Source organism: Bos javanicus, chromosome 5 (assembly GCF_032452875.1).
Source record: "Bos javanicus breed banteng chromosome 5, ARS-OSU_banteng_1.0, whole genome shotgun sequence".
In the NCBI taxonomy this organism is placed as follows: domain Eukaryota; kingdom Metazoa; phylum Chordata; class Mammalia; order Artiodactyla; family Bovidae; genus Bos; species Bos javanicus.
In genome coordinates, this window is record NC_083872.1 from 27873917 (window position 1) to 27890107 (window position 16191).

The following is a 16191-nucleotide window of genomic DNA, read 5'->3' on the forward strand; positions in this document are numbered from 1 at the left end:
TGGTTTGCCGTTATAACAGGCTGGCCGACTCTCGACATGTTCCTGACGAGATTAGGAACTCCTGCAGGTATGTGTTTGTGGCGGCCTTCAGCCTGTATCAACAGATACGATGACTCATTTCTTCCTTAGTGGAATCACCAAGGGCTTGCTGGAACACACCTGGGGGGCTGGGGAGCGGGCAGAGCAGCTCCCCCTGAAGAGAGACGTGACTGCCAGGTGGAGTCACAGGATTCTGGGGGAGGGTTGATGGCAAGGGGGCCCTGGGTTTGCTAAGCCCCCTCTGGGACCTGCCTGGGCCAAAGGGCAAGGAAAAAGTTCAATGCAGCAGAAAAGGCTGAATTAGGAGGTGTTGTGGTGGGATGGGTCTGTCCCTCCAGAGAGCAAAGTGGGATAGACCGGGGGCTGAGGGTGTTCCACAGTCTCTGTTTCTGGAACTTGGTTCTTGGGGAGACTTTCTGGCCCAAATCTTGCAGGAGAATCTGCCCAGCAGGCTCTGATGTAACTGTGCCTCCTCTAAGAAATGGAGTTTTGCAGTATGTGATGGAAATCTATTTTCCCCTCTGGCACAGAGTGGAGAGATCAGGCCACAGCTGGCTTTCCAAGGGCTGAAGTCCCTGAAGCAAGCTCTCCCTAAAGGAATAAGCAGAGCAGACCACTGCCAGTGGGGGACTCGCTCTGTCCCCTGTTCATGGATAGTGTGCAATGTGCTGCAATGTTTGATGACATTCCTGGTCCTGGAAGGATCTTTCAGGATCTTGGCCAAATGCCCCCTTGCTTCCCAGCACCCTTCTTTGGGCTACTCACAGCCCTAGGCCCCTGCTGTAAAGAAAGATTTGCTGGCAGCATGGCCTATTCGCTGCCAAGACATCAGGGCTGCAAGGCAAGTTTATCCCTAGCTGAGCAGAGCCTGCCAGGAAGACAGCGTTTGCACCCCACACCGCTGCACAGGTGTGTCGGTGAGCTCACAGCTGCCCCCCAGGCATGCCCAGCCCACTTAATCATTCACAGCTCGACAACTCTCCCGCCCAAACCAGGTCTAGAGGATAAAAGCGGGGCTTGCGGCTCCTAGATAACAGAGCCGCCTTCCGCGTCCTGTCCCGCGCTGCTCTTTCTCTCCAGCACCTCGCGACCGCTAGTTCCCGCTACTCTTACTCCACTAGGAACCAGCCATTATGTCTCGCCAGTCAACCGTGTCCTTCCGAAGCGGGGGCGGCCGCAGCTTCAGCACTGCCTCTGCCATCACCCCGTCCGTCTCCCGCACCAGTTTCACCTCCGTGTCCCGGTCCGGGGGTGGCGGCGGTGGCGGCTTCGGCAGGGTCAGCCTTGGGGGTGCTTATGGTGCCGGTGGCTTTGGCAGCCGGAGCCTCTACAACCTGGGGGGCTCCAAGAGGATTTCCATTAGCGCCAGCGGCGGTGGATTCAGGAACCGATTTGGTGCTGGTGCTGGAGGCGGCTATGGCTTTGGAGGTGGAGCCGGGAGCGGATTTGGTTTTGGCGGTGGAGCTGGCGGTGGTGGCTTTGGGCTTGGTGGTGGAGCTGGCTTCGGAGGTGGCTTCGGTGGTCCTGGCTTCCCTGTGTGCCCCCCTGGAGGCATCCAAGAGGTCACCGTCAACCAGAGTCTCCTGACTCCCCTCAACCTGCAAATCGACCCCACCATCCAGCGGGTGAGGACTGAGGAGCGGGAGCAGATCAAGACCCTCAACAACAAGTTTGCCTCCTTCATCGACAAGGTGAGAACTGATTCTTGGTGGAAAACCACCATGAGTGTGGGATATGTGCTAAAGAAGTGGGAAGAGGGGAGATTTCCTGACCTTGTACAAATATCTTCCTATGTTTTTCTCTTTGTTTCTGTGTCCTGGATTTGTGGCCCACTTTCTTAATTAGACTGGCAGCTTGGAAGAGAGGGTCGTAATTCATCCCCTTCAGAGTTGACCCCCTGAAGGCTCTTTACTGACTGTTGGGAAGAGACTGTTGCATTCTGTGCTCCATGTAACGGGGCTGATTGCATAGAAAGGTGGATCTGTTCACTGGACAGTAGCCTGAGTGCCTTTACAGCTACCCCTGCCCTGGGCCAGTCTCCGCCCAGGCTATCTGTGCCCTGAATAAGTGTCCTGTCTCCCCTAGAAGAGTGAGTTTAGATGCTTCACTCTGGACCTGTCCTCTTCGGCCCAGGTCCAAGCACTATCCATGGGAAGATTTAGGGGGACAGCATGAGAAGGGAGGAAAACTGGAAAGTTGATCACTGAAACATGAAATTCAGATGTCTCCATCTTCAAACTCTGCCCCCTCCAGGTGCGGTTCCTGGAGCAGCAGAACAAGGTCCTGGACACCAAGTGGGCCCTGCTGCAGGAGCAGGGCACCAAGACCGTGAGGCAGAACCTGGAGCCTTTGTTAGAGCAGTACATCAACAACCTCAGGAGACAGCTGGATGGTATCGTTGGGGAGAGAGGCCGCCTGGACTCAGAGCTCAGGAACATGCAGGACTTGGTGGAGGACTTCAAGAACAAGTGAGCTGGGGTAGAATGGAGACAGGGCAGGTCTCTGTACCAGATATACTTTATAACCAGACCACTGCTTATGCCTTGCCCAAGGACTGAAAACAGATACATTTTTCATGGACATCTAAAGTGCTGGGAAAACATCAGGTCCATGTTTAGAAAGTTCTAGCTGCAAGCTCAGTCCCTCTGCAAAATACTTAGCCTTCAGCCAGAGTAACAAGCTCAGTGTCCTTGGCATGGCCTGGTGAAAAGAGCAGTTGTGTAATCCTTGCTTTGGGGGACCCTCCTCCCCAATACACTCCAAGTACATGACATGGACTTTTTGATGGATTCCCCTCAAAGCAGGAACTGATGATGTAACCTAGGTTGGGCTAAGTACTAAACAATTTCTTTAGTCCTTATGAACCAGCAGCTGGGCTGCTAATTTTTTGTTTTTCAAAGGCCATGAAAGCTGAAAAATAAAGCACTAGAGAAAGGGACTAGATGTGGAATTTGAATGAAGCTGTATAGTTTTTCTACAGGAATGTTCCTGAAGCAACCGTATTACAGCATTAATAGAATAGCTATCTGCTAAGCAATTACAGAGAAAACAGTATCCTAATGGGTAGGGAGCTTGCCCAGAGGTTCTTGCTCCTGGTGTCCCTCCCTCTCTGTCCATATGATGTGAGAGGCCTCTTCCAGGGAGAAGGTAGGCTCACAGTTGACTATGTGCAGTACAGGCCCTGGGTCTCATCCTCTGATAAGCACTTCCCATTCCTTTTTACCACCAGGTATGAAGATGAAATCAACAAGCGTACCACTGCTGAGAATGAGTTTGTGATGCTGAAGAAGGTATGTGGGTAGCAGAGAAACTGTCGCCTGTAGTTATGCTCATTTAAGGTGCTGTTCACTTAAGTCAGGGTGGGAGTGGGGTACAGTGCCAACCAGCCATGTTTCTCTAGGATGTGGATGCTGCCTACATGAACAAAGTGGAACTAGAGGCCAAGGTCGATGCACTGATGGACGAGATCAACTTCATGAAGATGTTCTTCGATGCGGTAAGAAATGTCCCCTGTTCAGGAGCCAGAGAGATGGTCACCGGGACATTACCAGGGATTAGGGTCTCTGGGATTAAGTGACTTTCAGTGGTTCCTATGGCATGGACACATATTTGTCTTTTCTACTCTTTCAGCACTATTCGCACTTTATTACTGAATAAAGCTAATTCTCTCTCTCTCTTTTAAGTCAAATTTAAAGCAAAAGACCTCTACAATAATCAGTCTGCAGAGAGAGATTTAGAGTGAGCTATTAGAAGCCCAGGTATACTTTTCCTGGCCATTTCCCCTTTCTGGAATACCATCCTGTCTCTGCTAACTCCTAGCATGGCAAACCACACCATCAGGTTCTTTTCAGATCAATTTTGACCTAAGAAGAGTCAAGTCTGAGAGGTTACATAGTAGGGGTTTCTTGATGTTCAGAGTTATTAAATTTAAAGTATAGATTTAGTAGTGATTTGAATTATTTATTAACTGACCTAAGTTTTTCATTAATAGGTAGGAGGTTGTTATTTTTTTCCTCAAGTTGACATAGAACAATGAATAGAAGATTTGAATGGAATGATATTAAATAAAATGGACTCTCATGATTGACTTCAAATCTCCCTGCAGGAGCTGTCCCAGATGCAGACACACGTCTCAGACACATCCGTGGTCCTGTCCATGGACAACAACCGCAGCCTGGACTTGGACAGCATCATTGCTGAGGTCAAGGCCCAGTACGAGGACATTGCCAACCGCAGCCGCACAGAAGCTGAGTCCTGGTACCAGACCAAGGTGGGTGCTGTGGCGAAGTGTCCTGAATGAGGGAAGGACACACGTCAAGGTATTCCAGGCCTTAACCAAAGGCTAAGGATGGGGCTCCTGAGACCTGCTGAGGCCTATTGGGAGGAGTTATGAGACATGCATACATCTGCCACATAAATTCAAGAATCTTAAAGAGAATCTCACCGTTTCACATGAGTGTCTACAGAAAAGCAAAGGGGCTAAAGAGGAAATTAAGACCAGCTCCAGGCTCCCAAAAACTATGCCACTTACCACCTTGAGGTAGCTGCTACCTATGAACTTGGGGAAGTGTTTCCACCCTCGTGTAATGGACTCTTTCTTCTTTTCCATTGGCATCAGTATGAGGAGCTGCAGCAGACTGCAGGTCGCCATGGCGATGATCTCCGTAACACCAAGCATGAGATCTCTGAGATGAATAGGATGATCCAGAGGCTGAGATCCGAGATCGACAACGTTAAAAAACAGGTAGGGAAAGAATGCAGGGAAGGAGCTTGAGTTCTTAAAGGAGAACCGACTTTGTTTTGCTTTCTAAACATATACACACAGAGCTGGAGCAGGTACCAGCACTTCAGTGTTCCACCATCCACAATGACCAGGGCAAATGTGCTGGCTTCTCTCCGCAATCTCAGAAAGAGACCCCTTAGGCCCAGGTGAGCCTCTAAAGTGTCCCCACCCTTCCTTCCTTCCCCTCTAGTGTGCCAACCTGCAGAATGCCATTGCTGACGCTGAGCAGCGTGGGGAGCTGGCCCTCAAGGATGCCAGGAGCAAGCTGGCGGAGCTGGAGGACGCCCTGCAGAAGGCCAAGCAGGACATGGCACGTCTGCTGAGGGAGTACCAGGAGCTGATGAACACCAAGCTGGCCCTGGACGTGGAGATCGCCACCTACAGGAAGCTGCTGGAGGGCGAGGAGTGCAGGTGGGTGACAAGGCTGACATCACGAACCCACAGTGGCCTCACGTTTGATAAAGTAGAGCTTCTACTCCATTACTGGGTGTCAAAACACACACACATAGGTGGCCACTACCTTGTACCTGATGATTATCCATCATGAATCCAATGATCCGATCCAGCCCAATCTGACACGCTTCTATTAGGGAGCTTCACTAAATGACTTAGTTCTTCTGGGCTTCATCTGCAGCTGTCTAAAAGGGGCCACGTACCGTGCTAACAGCAGCAGGATCAAATAAATTAGATGCATAGGACCAATCTGCCAGACTGGTCTCACCAAGTTTTTCCCCCCTCAGACATACAGCTGACCTACACAATGAGACCTCAGCTCACTTTTCTGACCTACCACCAGTATTCTTCGATGCTGCCTCTGCTTCAAACAACTAAGCAACCCCACACATGTCTTTCTCATTCTTCAAGTGCTTCTTCCTTCAGGAAGCCTTTCATGATTACTCCAGTTGAGTTAAACTCATCTGCCTTTGGATTCTCAAACTACTGCATTTTCTTCAGTCTTCTGACACTACCCATTGCCTACTTCCTCCTTGACGTATTTCTGTCCAAGCCAAGTCTTCTCACAGGATGTAGCTCCTGTAAGGCAACAACTGCTTCATACATGTGTATAGTTCCCACAGCCTCTCCTTCACATTTTCCATGTAATGGGTAGAGGAGAGTGTTAATTATAATCTTCCTTTGATAACCTGTTCCTAGATTGAGATCTATTCTTTTAGGAAGTCTCTCCAGAGAGCTATCTCTTTCTCTAATTTAAGCAGTTTTTCAGGCATGCAGTCTCCTAGCTCAGAGAACAAGCTCTAAACATGACTATTGGAGTTATCCACATAGATTACTGCTGTCTTTTGGGAGGATTTTAACTCATTTCAATTTTTCCCTTTCAGACTGAGTGGAGAAGGAGTTGGACCAGTCAACATCTGTAAGTAACTTTGAACAGACATTAACAATGATGACAATACAGGGTATTTGGTGTGACTGAGAGTCCCACTGTTTCTAGCTACCAGACATGCCCATCTCCCAAATGGTTGTTTAATATACTTAGTGAGAAGCAGGTCGTACAGGGACAGAAACACAGGTTGAGACAGGAAGCAACAGGGCTCATGTCTTACCTCCTAAAGGGTGGGCCCTGTATCTTACCCATCTTGGATTCTGTCCCCCAGCCTTGCCCTGACCCCCATTCCCTTGGGGGACTTACACTGTCCCTTGCCTACTGTGTTCACCAGCTTTCTATTAGGGAGCTTCACTAAATGACTTAGTTCTTCTGGGCTTCATCTGCAGCTGTCTAAAAGGGGCCACGTACAGTGCTAACAGCAGCAGGATCAAATAAATTAGATGCATAGGACCAATCTGCCAGACTGGCCTCACCAAATTTTTCCCTCCTTTCTCTGCAGCTGTCGTCACAAACACCGTTTCCTCAGGCTACGGTGGTGGCAGTGGCTTTGGCGGTGGCCTGGGCGGTGGCCTGGGTGGCGGCCTCGGCGGCGGCCTGGGCGGAGGTCTGGGCAGTGGTCTTGGTGGAGGCAGCAGCAGCAGCTTCTACTCCAGCAGCAGTGGGGGTGTTGGCCTAGGCGGTGGGCTCAGTGTCGGGGGCTCTGGCTTCAGTGCAAGCAGTGGCCGAAGCTTGGGCTTTGGCAGTGGTGGGGGCAGCAGCTCCAGCGTCAAATTTGTCTCCACCACCTCCTCCTCTCGGAAGAGCTTCAAGAGCTAAGAGCCTGCAGCAAGTTACTGCCTCCCAAGCCCAGCAGCCGGCCGTGGCATCCACCTGTGGCATCCACCTCTTCTAGGTGGTGTCTCAAGCCAAGTTTTCTCCTCTTCTGGAGTCTAGTCAATGAAGCCTATCGCAGACCCACATTCTTTGGTTCCTGGAAGGCCCAACCCCCAGTCTCTAGCCTGGTGTGTCCTGATTCTATGCTCTGCTCCCAAGCAGCCTTTGAGTCTCTGTAGCCTGGTCCTCGGTGACAGAAGAATCCAATGTTTTCCAGTATCTAAACCATCAAAACAGAGTCCTCACCCCAATCCCATCTGGTCTGACTATCTCCAGATTGTGTTCAATAAAATGCTTTCATAATGTAAGCTGTTGGGAAGAACTGTTTTTTCAAGATCTACACCCAACCTAGAGATTCACTGAGGGTCCATATGTCCAGATGTGGTTGGTTCCTTTGATTCATAGGGGGACAGAATGGCTTTGAAAGGAAGGTGACCACTGTGGGTGGTACAGAGACTCCAGGAGGCATGAGGTGTGGATGCTAAAGCCTCTATGATGAAGGAGTCTCTGGAGGGCGTGAAGGGGAAGCTTCCCTGACTTGTAGCTTGTATAGATTGTAGAGCTGTTTGTTGGAGGGGGGCCCATTCAAGGTGGGCTGATTTTGCAAATTGGCTTAAGTCAAATTTGTAAATAAGGAATTTGTTGTCTTGAAGCCTCCAAAAGGCATAGAGATACCTTTTATAGATGTTAGTCCTGTTCTAATAATGTGGGTGCTTACAGGGTCAGTAGTTTATAGTTCCTTAATAGTGTCAGGGATGTAGGGGCCCTTGGATTAGCAAATAATTTCAGGAATTTAATGGAGGTGGCCAGAATTTGCACTATGTGTGGGATCACGGCCCATCCTCTTTCCATGAGCTTGTCTTTACTGATCCTGAATGAGGGTGTTTAATGAATCTCTTCGAACAGGAATTCATCAGTGCAATGTTATGCCTGTGCTTCTGGTATGCATTTAAGATCTTGCCTGCAAAGACAGTATGTGATGGCAGGGTGGCTGAGGTACCCCATCAGCATGTGGGAGGAGATGGATTGTGCTCCTTCAGAGATGAAAGCACTGTGACAAAGAGGCTGTTGCAATGGGCACTGAACAGAACATTTATCAGCCAAATCCTCAAGAGTGAAATATTTACCACTTGCTGTTTGAACAGAGCCAACAATTTCAGAAATATTGGGTAGGGACCTTAACAGGTATGACAATGGTATTAGGATTTTGGTAACCTACTGTGAGGCATCTTTATTCTTTCCAGGTTTAAAAATAGGCCAAACTGAGTTGTTGAATGGAGAAACAGTGGGCATAATCACCCCTTCTCTAAATATATTCCCTATAATGGGTTTCAATTTTGAAGGCCCTGTTTTCGTTTACACTGGAGCATATTAACTATACCCAAAAGTCCATGAAGTCCTATTGTTACAAGCCAATTTTCAAGTGTCAGGACTAATTTAATTTTAGTGTGTTGCTCATTGGATCAGAGTGTCCATGACTACTGTGAGATATATTGGGGGCGGGGGGCAATGAGTGGTAAGATCATGTGAAATCGAGGCAAGTCAGTAGTTCTGATAATTACGGTGAGGCATACTTGTTTGCTCTCACTTTGGTGTTCAATGACTTCTTCAAGATTACAGGGGAACCTTGTTTAAACTTAGTGAGATTACCAGTGAGATAATTTGAGCTCCAGTATGGATTAAGGCCATGAAGATTAGCCAACTGGTGTATTTCCGCAGACATTAAAGTCAATTTAGAACCTATGTGGTAGAAGTGCAGAGCCAGTACACATCCCTTTTGATCTTTTTGATGTATAAATTCTTTTTGTAAATTTCAGATTTCCAATTGGATCAAATTGTGTGTGTGTGTGTGTCTGTTTGTTTCCTCCCCGTTTTCAGGTTTATTTCTTTCCTTGCTTCCTCACTCTGATTCTCTTCCTTCCTTCTTTCCTTCCTCCCTCTCTCCTCCCACTTCCCTCTTCCCTCCCTTGCCATGCCCCCTCTCTTTTCTAGGGTTACTAGATTTACTTATGAGAGGAATTCTTGCTACCCTGCTCATATCTATACATTTCTTCCTTCAGAAGGCCTCAAATCAGTATCATCAGGGTTTGAGACTTTTCCCACAGTTGGTTTAACCGCTTACTTGTGCCACCAGGGTGCCCAATGTATTTTCCTTGGGAAAATACAATTTTGTATATGGGGAAATACAAATACAAGAAGAGGATTTTCTTGGCAACAGAGGCATAGGCAGCAGCAGCAGCAGCAAAGCATTTTGTAGGGTTCTCGTACACTATTTAAGACTTCCCTGGTGGTTCAGATGCTAAAGTGTCTGTCTACAATGTGGGAGACCCGAGTTCGATTCCTGGGTTGGGAAGATCCCCTGGAGAAGGAAATGGCAATCCACTCCAGGACTATTGCCTAGAAAATCCCATGGACAGAGGAGCCTGGTAGGCTACAGTCCATGGGGTCGCAAAGAGTCGGACACGACCGAGCAGCATTTTGTAGGGTTCTCATACACTATTTTCCTTTAAGTGTGTGGTCTCAGTATGCTGCAGTGTAATTGCTCTTCCACCCAATGAGTGATCACCTGATAGGATCATATATTGCACAGTCTTTCCCCTGAGTACTTCATAGAATGCGGGCCAATGCCTGCTTAAGACACTCAAAAGTCTTCACAGGACAAGAGTCATTCCCTTGAGCTTGGCGTCAGTCATTGTTTATAAAGGAATCAAGACACACAATTCAATATGAGACACACAAATAGGTCTGGGCTGAGACACGTGACACTGTAAGGAGGGCTCCAGTCCCATAATTGTCTCCAAATGACACCGACTGAAGCTTCTGATATAGGTCAGCTAAGTCTATAACAGAGGCCGTGATAGAATTCAGCAAATGTAGCACAAAGCAGAACAGCTCAAGTGCAAGCTTGACAGAAGGTGGCAACACAGCTCAGAGAGCCCACTAGCCAGAATGCAGCAGCTCAGAGTGCACACTGCCATGCTGCAAGCCAAAACAAGAAAGATCCCAGTGATGGCAGTCATCATCTAGACATCTTGCTCACAACACCAATTATTGTGAACACCCTCACTCAAAATGTAGTTCCACTCTTGAGACTGATGACTTCACACACATACACACAGATGATATGAAAATGACATTACTCACATAACAGGGTGTTCTGAAAAGAGCAGGGCAGGCTTCCCAAGCGCGTTCACTATTGTTTAAAAGAGACCAGAGTGGGTTTTTTATGGTGATTAGGGATGGGGCCAGGCCAAGGAACCCCGCACATACTTCGAAATTTCCACTAGTTATAAAGAAGGGATCACCCGGGCTTTCTTACCAGTTTTCTCAGGTGTAGGTAGAAGGGGAAGGGCAATGGGTGGGGCTTAGAAGCTGTCAACATTCATCAGAGTAGAAAGAATGAAATTGTATAATATACGTTCATATCAAAAATATAAATAAATCAGAAATGAATAGCGGATAACTGGCTATACCCCCAATACAAAATAAAAAATTTAAAGGGTGAAAAAAATTAAAACCTTCTGCTCTGCAAAAGATATTGTCAAGAGAATGAGAAATCAAGCCACAAACTAGGAGAAAGTATCTGCAAAATATATATCCTTTAAAAAAGACTGTTATCTGAAATATAAAGAGCTCTTGAAACTCAACAATAAGAAAACTAATAACCCAATTAGAAAACAGGCTAAAGATCTTAGCAGATACTTCACCAAAGAAAATATACAGATGGCACATAAGCATATGAAAAAAAATGCTCACATCATTTTCATTAGGGAAATTCAAGTTAAAGTAATGACATACTACTTCACACCACTAGAATGGTAAAAATGCAAAACTCTGAGAATACCAAATGCTGTCCAGAACGTAGAATGAGAACTCTCATTCACTGTTGGCCAGAATGCAAAATGATACAGCCACATTGGAGTCAATTTGGGCATTTCTTAAAAAACATACTCTTACCGTGCACCCCAGCAGTTGCACAAATTAGTATTTATCCAAGTGAGCTGAAGTTTTGTTCACACGAAAACCGGTTATGTGATGTTTATAGCAGTATAGATTCATTAACTGTAAAAAATGTACCACTCTGGTGTGGGATGTTGATGGTGGGGAAGGCTATGCATGTGAAGGGTCAGGGAACCTGTACTTTAAGCTCAATTTTGCTGTGAACCTAAAACAGCTCTAAAAATTGACGTGTATTTTAAAAATGATTCAATCATTTTAGAGAACACAGACATTTACTTGTGTGTAAGTGTGTGTGTGAGAGAGAGGAATGGAATTTACTACGGTTCTGGTTATGTACGCACACCGTGTGCCTGGCTGGACTGGTTGCGCATTTCCTGCTGATGCAACTATGTTCCCAGGCATTTATTTAAGCAAAATGAAAACATACATCAACACAAAAGCTCACAAGTATGCTTACAACTGTTTTATGGAAGGAAACTTCAAACTGGAAATATTTTAGGAAGCCATCAGTCAAAATGGGTAAAGAAACTGTGGTTTGTTCATACAGTGGTACTTCACTCAGTAATAAAAAAGGATGAACTACCAATATTCACAGCCATCTGGATGAATCTCAAAAACATTTTGCTGACTGAAAAAATCTAGACACACAAATATATACATATATATTTATAAATATGTATGTATAGGCTGTATGATTCCATTTATATAAAATTCTAAAATAAATTAATTCAAGGTATAAACATCAACACAGTGATTGTTTAGGGGCAGTGGGCTTAAAGAGAAAGAGCACAAAAGAATTTTCTGGAGAAATGGAGATGTTATATATCTTGATATTGTGTGGATACTGAAGTGTACAAATTTGTCAAAATTGATTGAATGCTACACTTGAGATCTGTGCTTTTCACTCTATAGAAATTATACCTCAAGAAACAAAAAAAAGTTAAGACAAAGAATATTTCATGTTTCAAGTTTCTAAAGGGGAAATGGGAAAGAAAAAAGTAAATTGGGAATGGAATCTAGATTAGCCAAATCAACAGTTTCTGCCACAGATTCAAACTTTTCTAGCCATTTTAAGTGCTCTTCTGGGCCTATCAGAAAAACCCAAGGTATTTTCAGGGAGTGGCTGAGGGAAGAGCAGAGGAAAGGAGGTTAAATGTATCAGATCCCCCTGAGGCCTCCTGTGCAATGTTAGGTGTGCAGACTTGTGTCGGAATATCAATGATCTGTCACTAATTCCAACCCCAGGCCTAAAATGAGATTATAAAGGATTAACAAATGGAAGTAGCCACTGAATGCCAAGAAATCTTGGAAGAGATGGAGGCATGTTTGCTTTCTAGGACATTCAGATGATTTTGAGATGAATTTTTTTTGGGGGGGGGCGGGGGAAAGAATTACTCCAGATCATCCTGAATTGGTAGGAGGAATTATCCAGCACATTCATAATTAATCAATATTTTCTCTTTACTAAAATAAAGGGAGTTTAATCAGAAGACAGAGGTAGTAAGACATCAGGCATAAGGCGGCATCTCATCCGATCATGTTATTTGAGTCAAATACTCGGTGTGTCTTATTAAAGTGTTGGAGTATTTTCGCCCAACTATACTTTTCTTTTAATAACACAGTATAGTGAGGTGGCTGCTGCAGAAGTGAGGAGGTGAAAACCAGGAGCTCAAAGAGGAAATAAGAAGGGAGACAGGGATGCTAGGAAGGCAGTGGAGAGAGAAAGAAACAAGTCCACTGGGAGTTCTTGGACACTTTCTTGGTCCCCCTTGGAGCCCTGGTTTGACTGCCTTTAACCCCTGTTCTTACTGAGAACTGAGGACACATGATGAAGGAGCATCTGGCTCCTTGTCCTCTCTCCATGCTTTTTTTTGCTGCTTATCCTACCCATGCTCCACACTAGCCCTGGAGTTCAGCCTGTTCTCTCCCCATCCTTACAGCTTCTCTAAAACACTTCTCACCTCTAGCATCGCTATTGCCTCAGAGCATCAAAATGCCTCACTCACAAGATATCCATTGTTCTTCCTCCAGCTAGTTTTCCCACATTGATTAGGAAAGCCAGGGGTTGTCTCTTCATCCAAATACGCCCTTCAGTCCCAGCCCAATGATGTACTTATCCGTGACTTACACTTTCAAATACAAATACCTACCCAATACCAGTATAGGGTATTGTATAGGGCGAGTTGAAAAGAAATGGACACTTTAAAAAATGTATAACTCAGTAACTAGGTTTTATAAGAACATGTACTAAAATCAGTTGAAGGGAATAATCAGGTTTTTTTTTTTTTCTTTCTATAACTGTACAAACACTCAATTTGTGTCCCTCAGGGCACACGACATGCCCCAATTCTGTAAGCTAATATCGCACCCCAATTTATTCCAGACCTTTTGCTGCATATTGCTTCTGGTTGTTGAAATGGCAGCCACAATGCTTCCCTTCATCTCCTCCAGGCTATGAAGAAGAGGTTGGAAAAATACAAGGTTCTTGACTTATCCCACTGGAAGTCACGTGGAATGACATCTCGGGATTTGGGATCAATACTTTGAACTAAGCAATCCACTGAGCATGGTGGAGGTGTTTTCCATCATCTCTGGACCCCCAGATCAACCTATGGTTGAGCCCCATCCTGCTGGAAGAAGGAGTTGACAGAAACTATCTGCAGCCGTGGATAAAGCCATGGAGATAATCATATCCAGATATGTGACCTTTCACTGCGTTCTCTGCCAAATATGGGTGGTCTGTCAGTGTGAAAATTGAGAAGGGGGACATTCTACCATACATGTTCATAAACAGCCTGGTTACTAAGTAATATAATTTTGAAAGTTTCAGTATTTTCTGAACCACTCTGTAAATCATAGAAGGCTGCACTTTCCACTCCAACTTTGGTGCTGAGACAGGCTGGGACCTGGGACCCTTTGTTTGCACCTGGACAAACAGCTTCCATGGCAACAAAATACAAAGAAACTAAAAGAGATTAAAAATAACTGTGCACATTGGCAGTTGAGGTAAATTATGAACAACTAGATACAAAAAAGACCAAAACACACCCCAACTGCCACTTCTGAAAACCTAGAGCAAAAGCAGAGTGTGCGTGCTCTCTGCACACAACATCACCAGTGGCGGGGGAGGCAAACCACCCAAGCCACCCCTCCAGCCGGACCCCTGGACACACCCCTTCTCTCACCCCCTTTAAGGAACCAGCTGGCCCCTGGGTTAACAAGGAAACCTATTACTTGTTTTCACTCTCCCCTGCTGCAGTAGGAGCCCCAGGAAAGCTTTGCCTGAATTTCTTGTCTGACCTCTGATCAGTTTCTACTGATTAAGAAGGCCAAGAACCCTGATCAGCAACAGAGCTCCTGTCCCCATCCTTCACACATATGGCTGCATGTTTTTCTCTTTCGATGGGTGCTCCCCAAGGACAGGATTATGTCTGGGATTCCCTTGGAAAGACATCATCCCACATTGGGGTTTGTAGCATTAGGATCAGGAATCCTACTCTGGAGTTTGCAGGATTAGGGACTTAGTCTTGAGTTTTTGATGGAATGTGACAATGGCCTGTTCCTCCTTCTCATATGTCAGCTCCACCCAGGGAGGCAGAAAGACAAAGCAAATCTTCTTGATGCAGACTTGCCATGGGCTCAGGCGTCAGGGGATCCCTCTTGCCTTTCTCCATGCTGGGAAAAAAATGCAAAGAGTACACACAGGTTAATCCCTGGACCATAGAACAAAAGCCTTCCTCATTCCATGGCCATCAAAGACAGCACCAGCCTGGATAGAGGCTCCCTGGGCACAGAGTAGAGCCTGGACTTGGCAGCCTGCTGGGGAGGAGGCTGGCTATTGTCAGAGTTACTCACGCTGCTTTGCTTTAGTTTCTCTCACATAGCTGCCTGAACGATCACTCTTTGTTTTAATCTTATTATGACGGTCTGGCTTCCCCACCCTGCTCCTCTGGGAAACTATAACTCCCTTAGGCTCCATTATGGGACATGATTCAGGATCACTGAAGAGATTTCATCTGGGAAGTCAATTCTCTAACCATCCAGTGGGTTCCCACTGCCTATGAATACAACCCTCTCCTGGGCACTAAAGCAGGGGAAGAGCGCAGAGGACCAGACTCAGGAAGTGGAAAGAGGTACAGTTTAGTCCAGGAGGCAGTCTGTAAATGGTTAGGGGACACAGGACACCTCCCACACCCAAAGAGAGAAAATCAGGGGCAAATAAACCAAGCTCAAACTTGACCTTATAAGGGTGGTGGGACTGGGAAAAGAAGGACAGGAATGGATCTGTCACAGGGTCTCTCCTCTCTGACTCCCCTCTCCACTGAATTTCTTGTCTGGCCTCTGATCAGTTTCTACTGATTAAGAAGGCCACCTCCACTGTCTCTGGAGCCCTCATCATCTCTCATGAGTCCTGTCAGCGGACCTCACTCAGGGTCAGGGTCCCTGGAATTGGTTCCCAGGACATCATTCCCTGGAAGGTGGTGATGGAGATTTGGGGGAAAAAAGACTTTATATATGTAGTCTTATATATATATATATTAGAACATATATATATAGACAGAGTATATATTAGAGCATGCTGCTGCTGCTGCTGCTAAGTCGCTTCAGTCGTGTCTGACTCTGTGCGACCCCATAGACAGCAGCCCACCAGGCTCCCCCGTCCCTGGGATTCTCCAGGCAAGAACACTGGAGTGGGTTGCCATTTCCTTCTCCAATATTAGAGCATATGTATGTTCTAATATAGTAATCTAATATAGTATATTAGAATATATATATATCATATTAGAGAATATATATATATATATATATATATATATATATATGACTTATACATCTACCGGCAGGAGACATACTTGTGTCAGAAAATGAAAGAAACACTATGCTTTACATTGCTGGTGCTGTCTAGTACACAGGCCAAACCGCATTGGATAATACGTTGCAGTTAAATCATCCTCTGAGAGGCCCCTTACTAACATGGCACAGACCAGCAATGCTGGTTGCATTTCCTCCCCCTTCATAGACAAGTACAGGCTGCTCCTGTGTTCAGTTCTTGAAGTGAATGTGAGGTTTCTTCTGCAACTGAATTATATACTTCATTTGAGAGTGAGACACACAGTCCTAAAAGAGGAACAGATCTGATCACCTATGCCGGTTGATAGAAGCCTGTTCCGGTGTGCACAGCCCAGACAAG

At 46.0% G+C, this 16191-nt stretch overlaps 1 protein-coding gene across 1 annotated transcript; it reads left to right on the forward strand.

Moving 5' to 3' along the window:
• The first annotated feature begins 1028 nt into the window (after window positions 1-1028).
• KRT5 (keratin 5) lies at window positions 1029-7344 on the forward strand. The gene is made up of 9 exons (XM_061415993.1): window positions 1029-1730; window positions 2293-2507; window positions 3269-3329; window positions 3440-3535; window positions 4145-4309; window positions 4658-4783; window positions 5013-5233; window positions 6160-6194; window positions 6667-7344. Exons 1-9 carry the CDS (start codon window positions 1173-1175, stop codon window positions 6981-6983), a joined length of 1794 nt encoding a protein of 597 aa, XP_061271977.1. The 5' UTR covers window positions 1029-1172; the 3' UTR covers window positions 6984-7344.
• Window positions 7345-16191: the final 8847 nt, after the last annotated feature.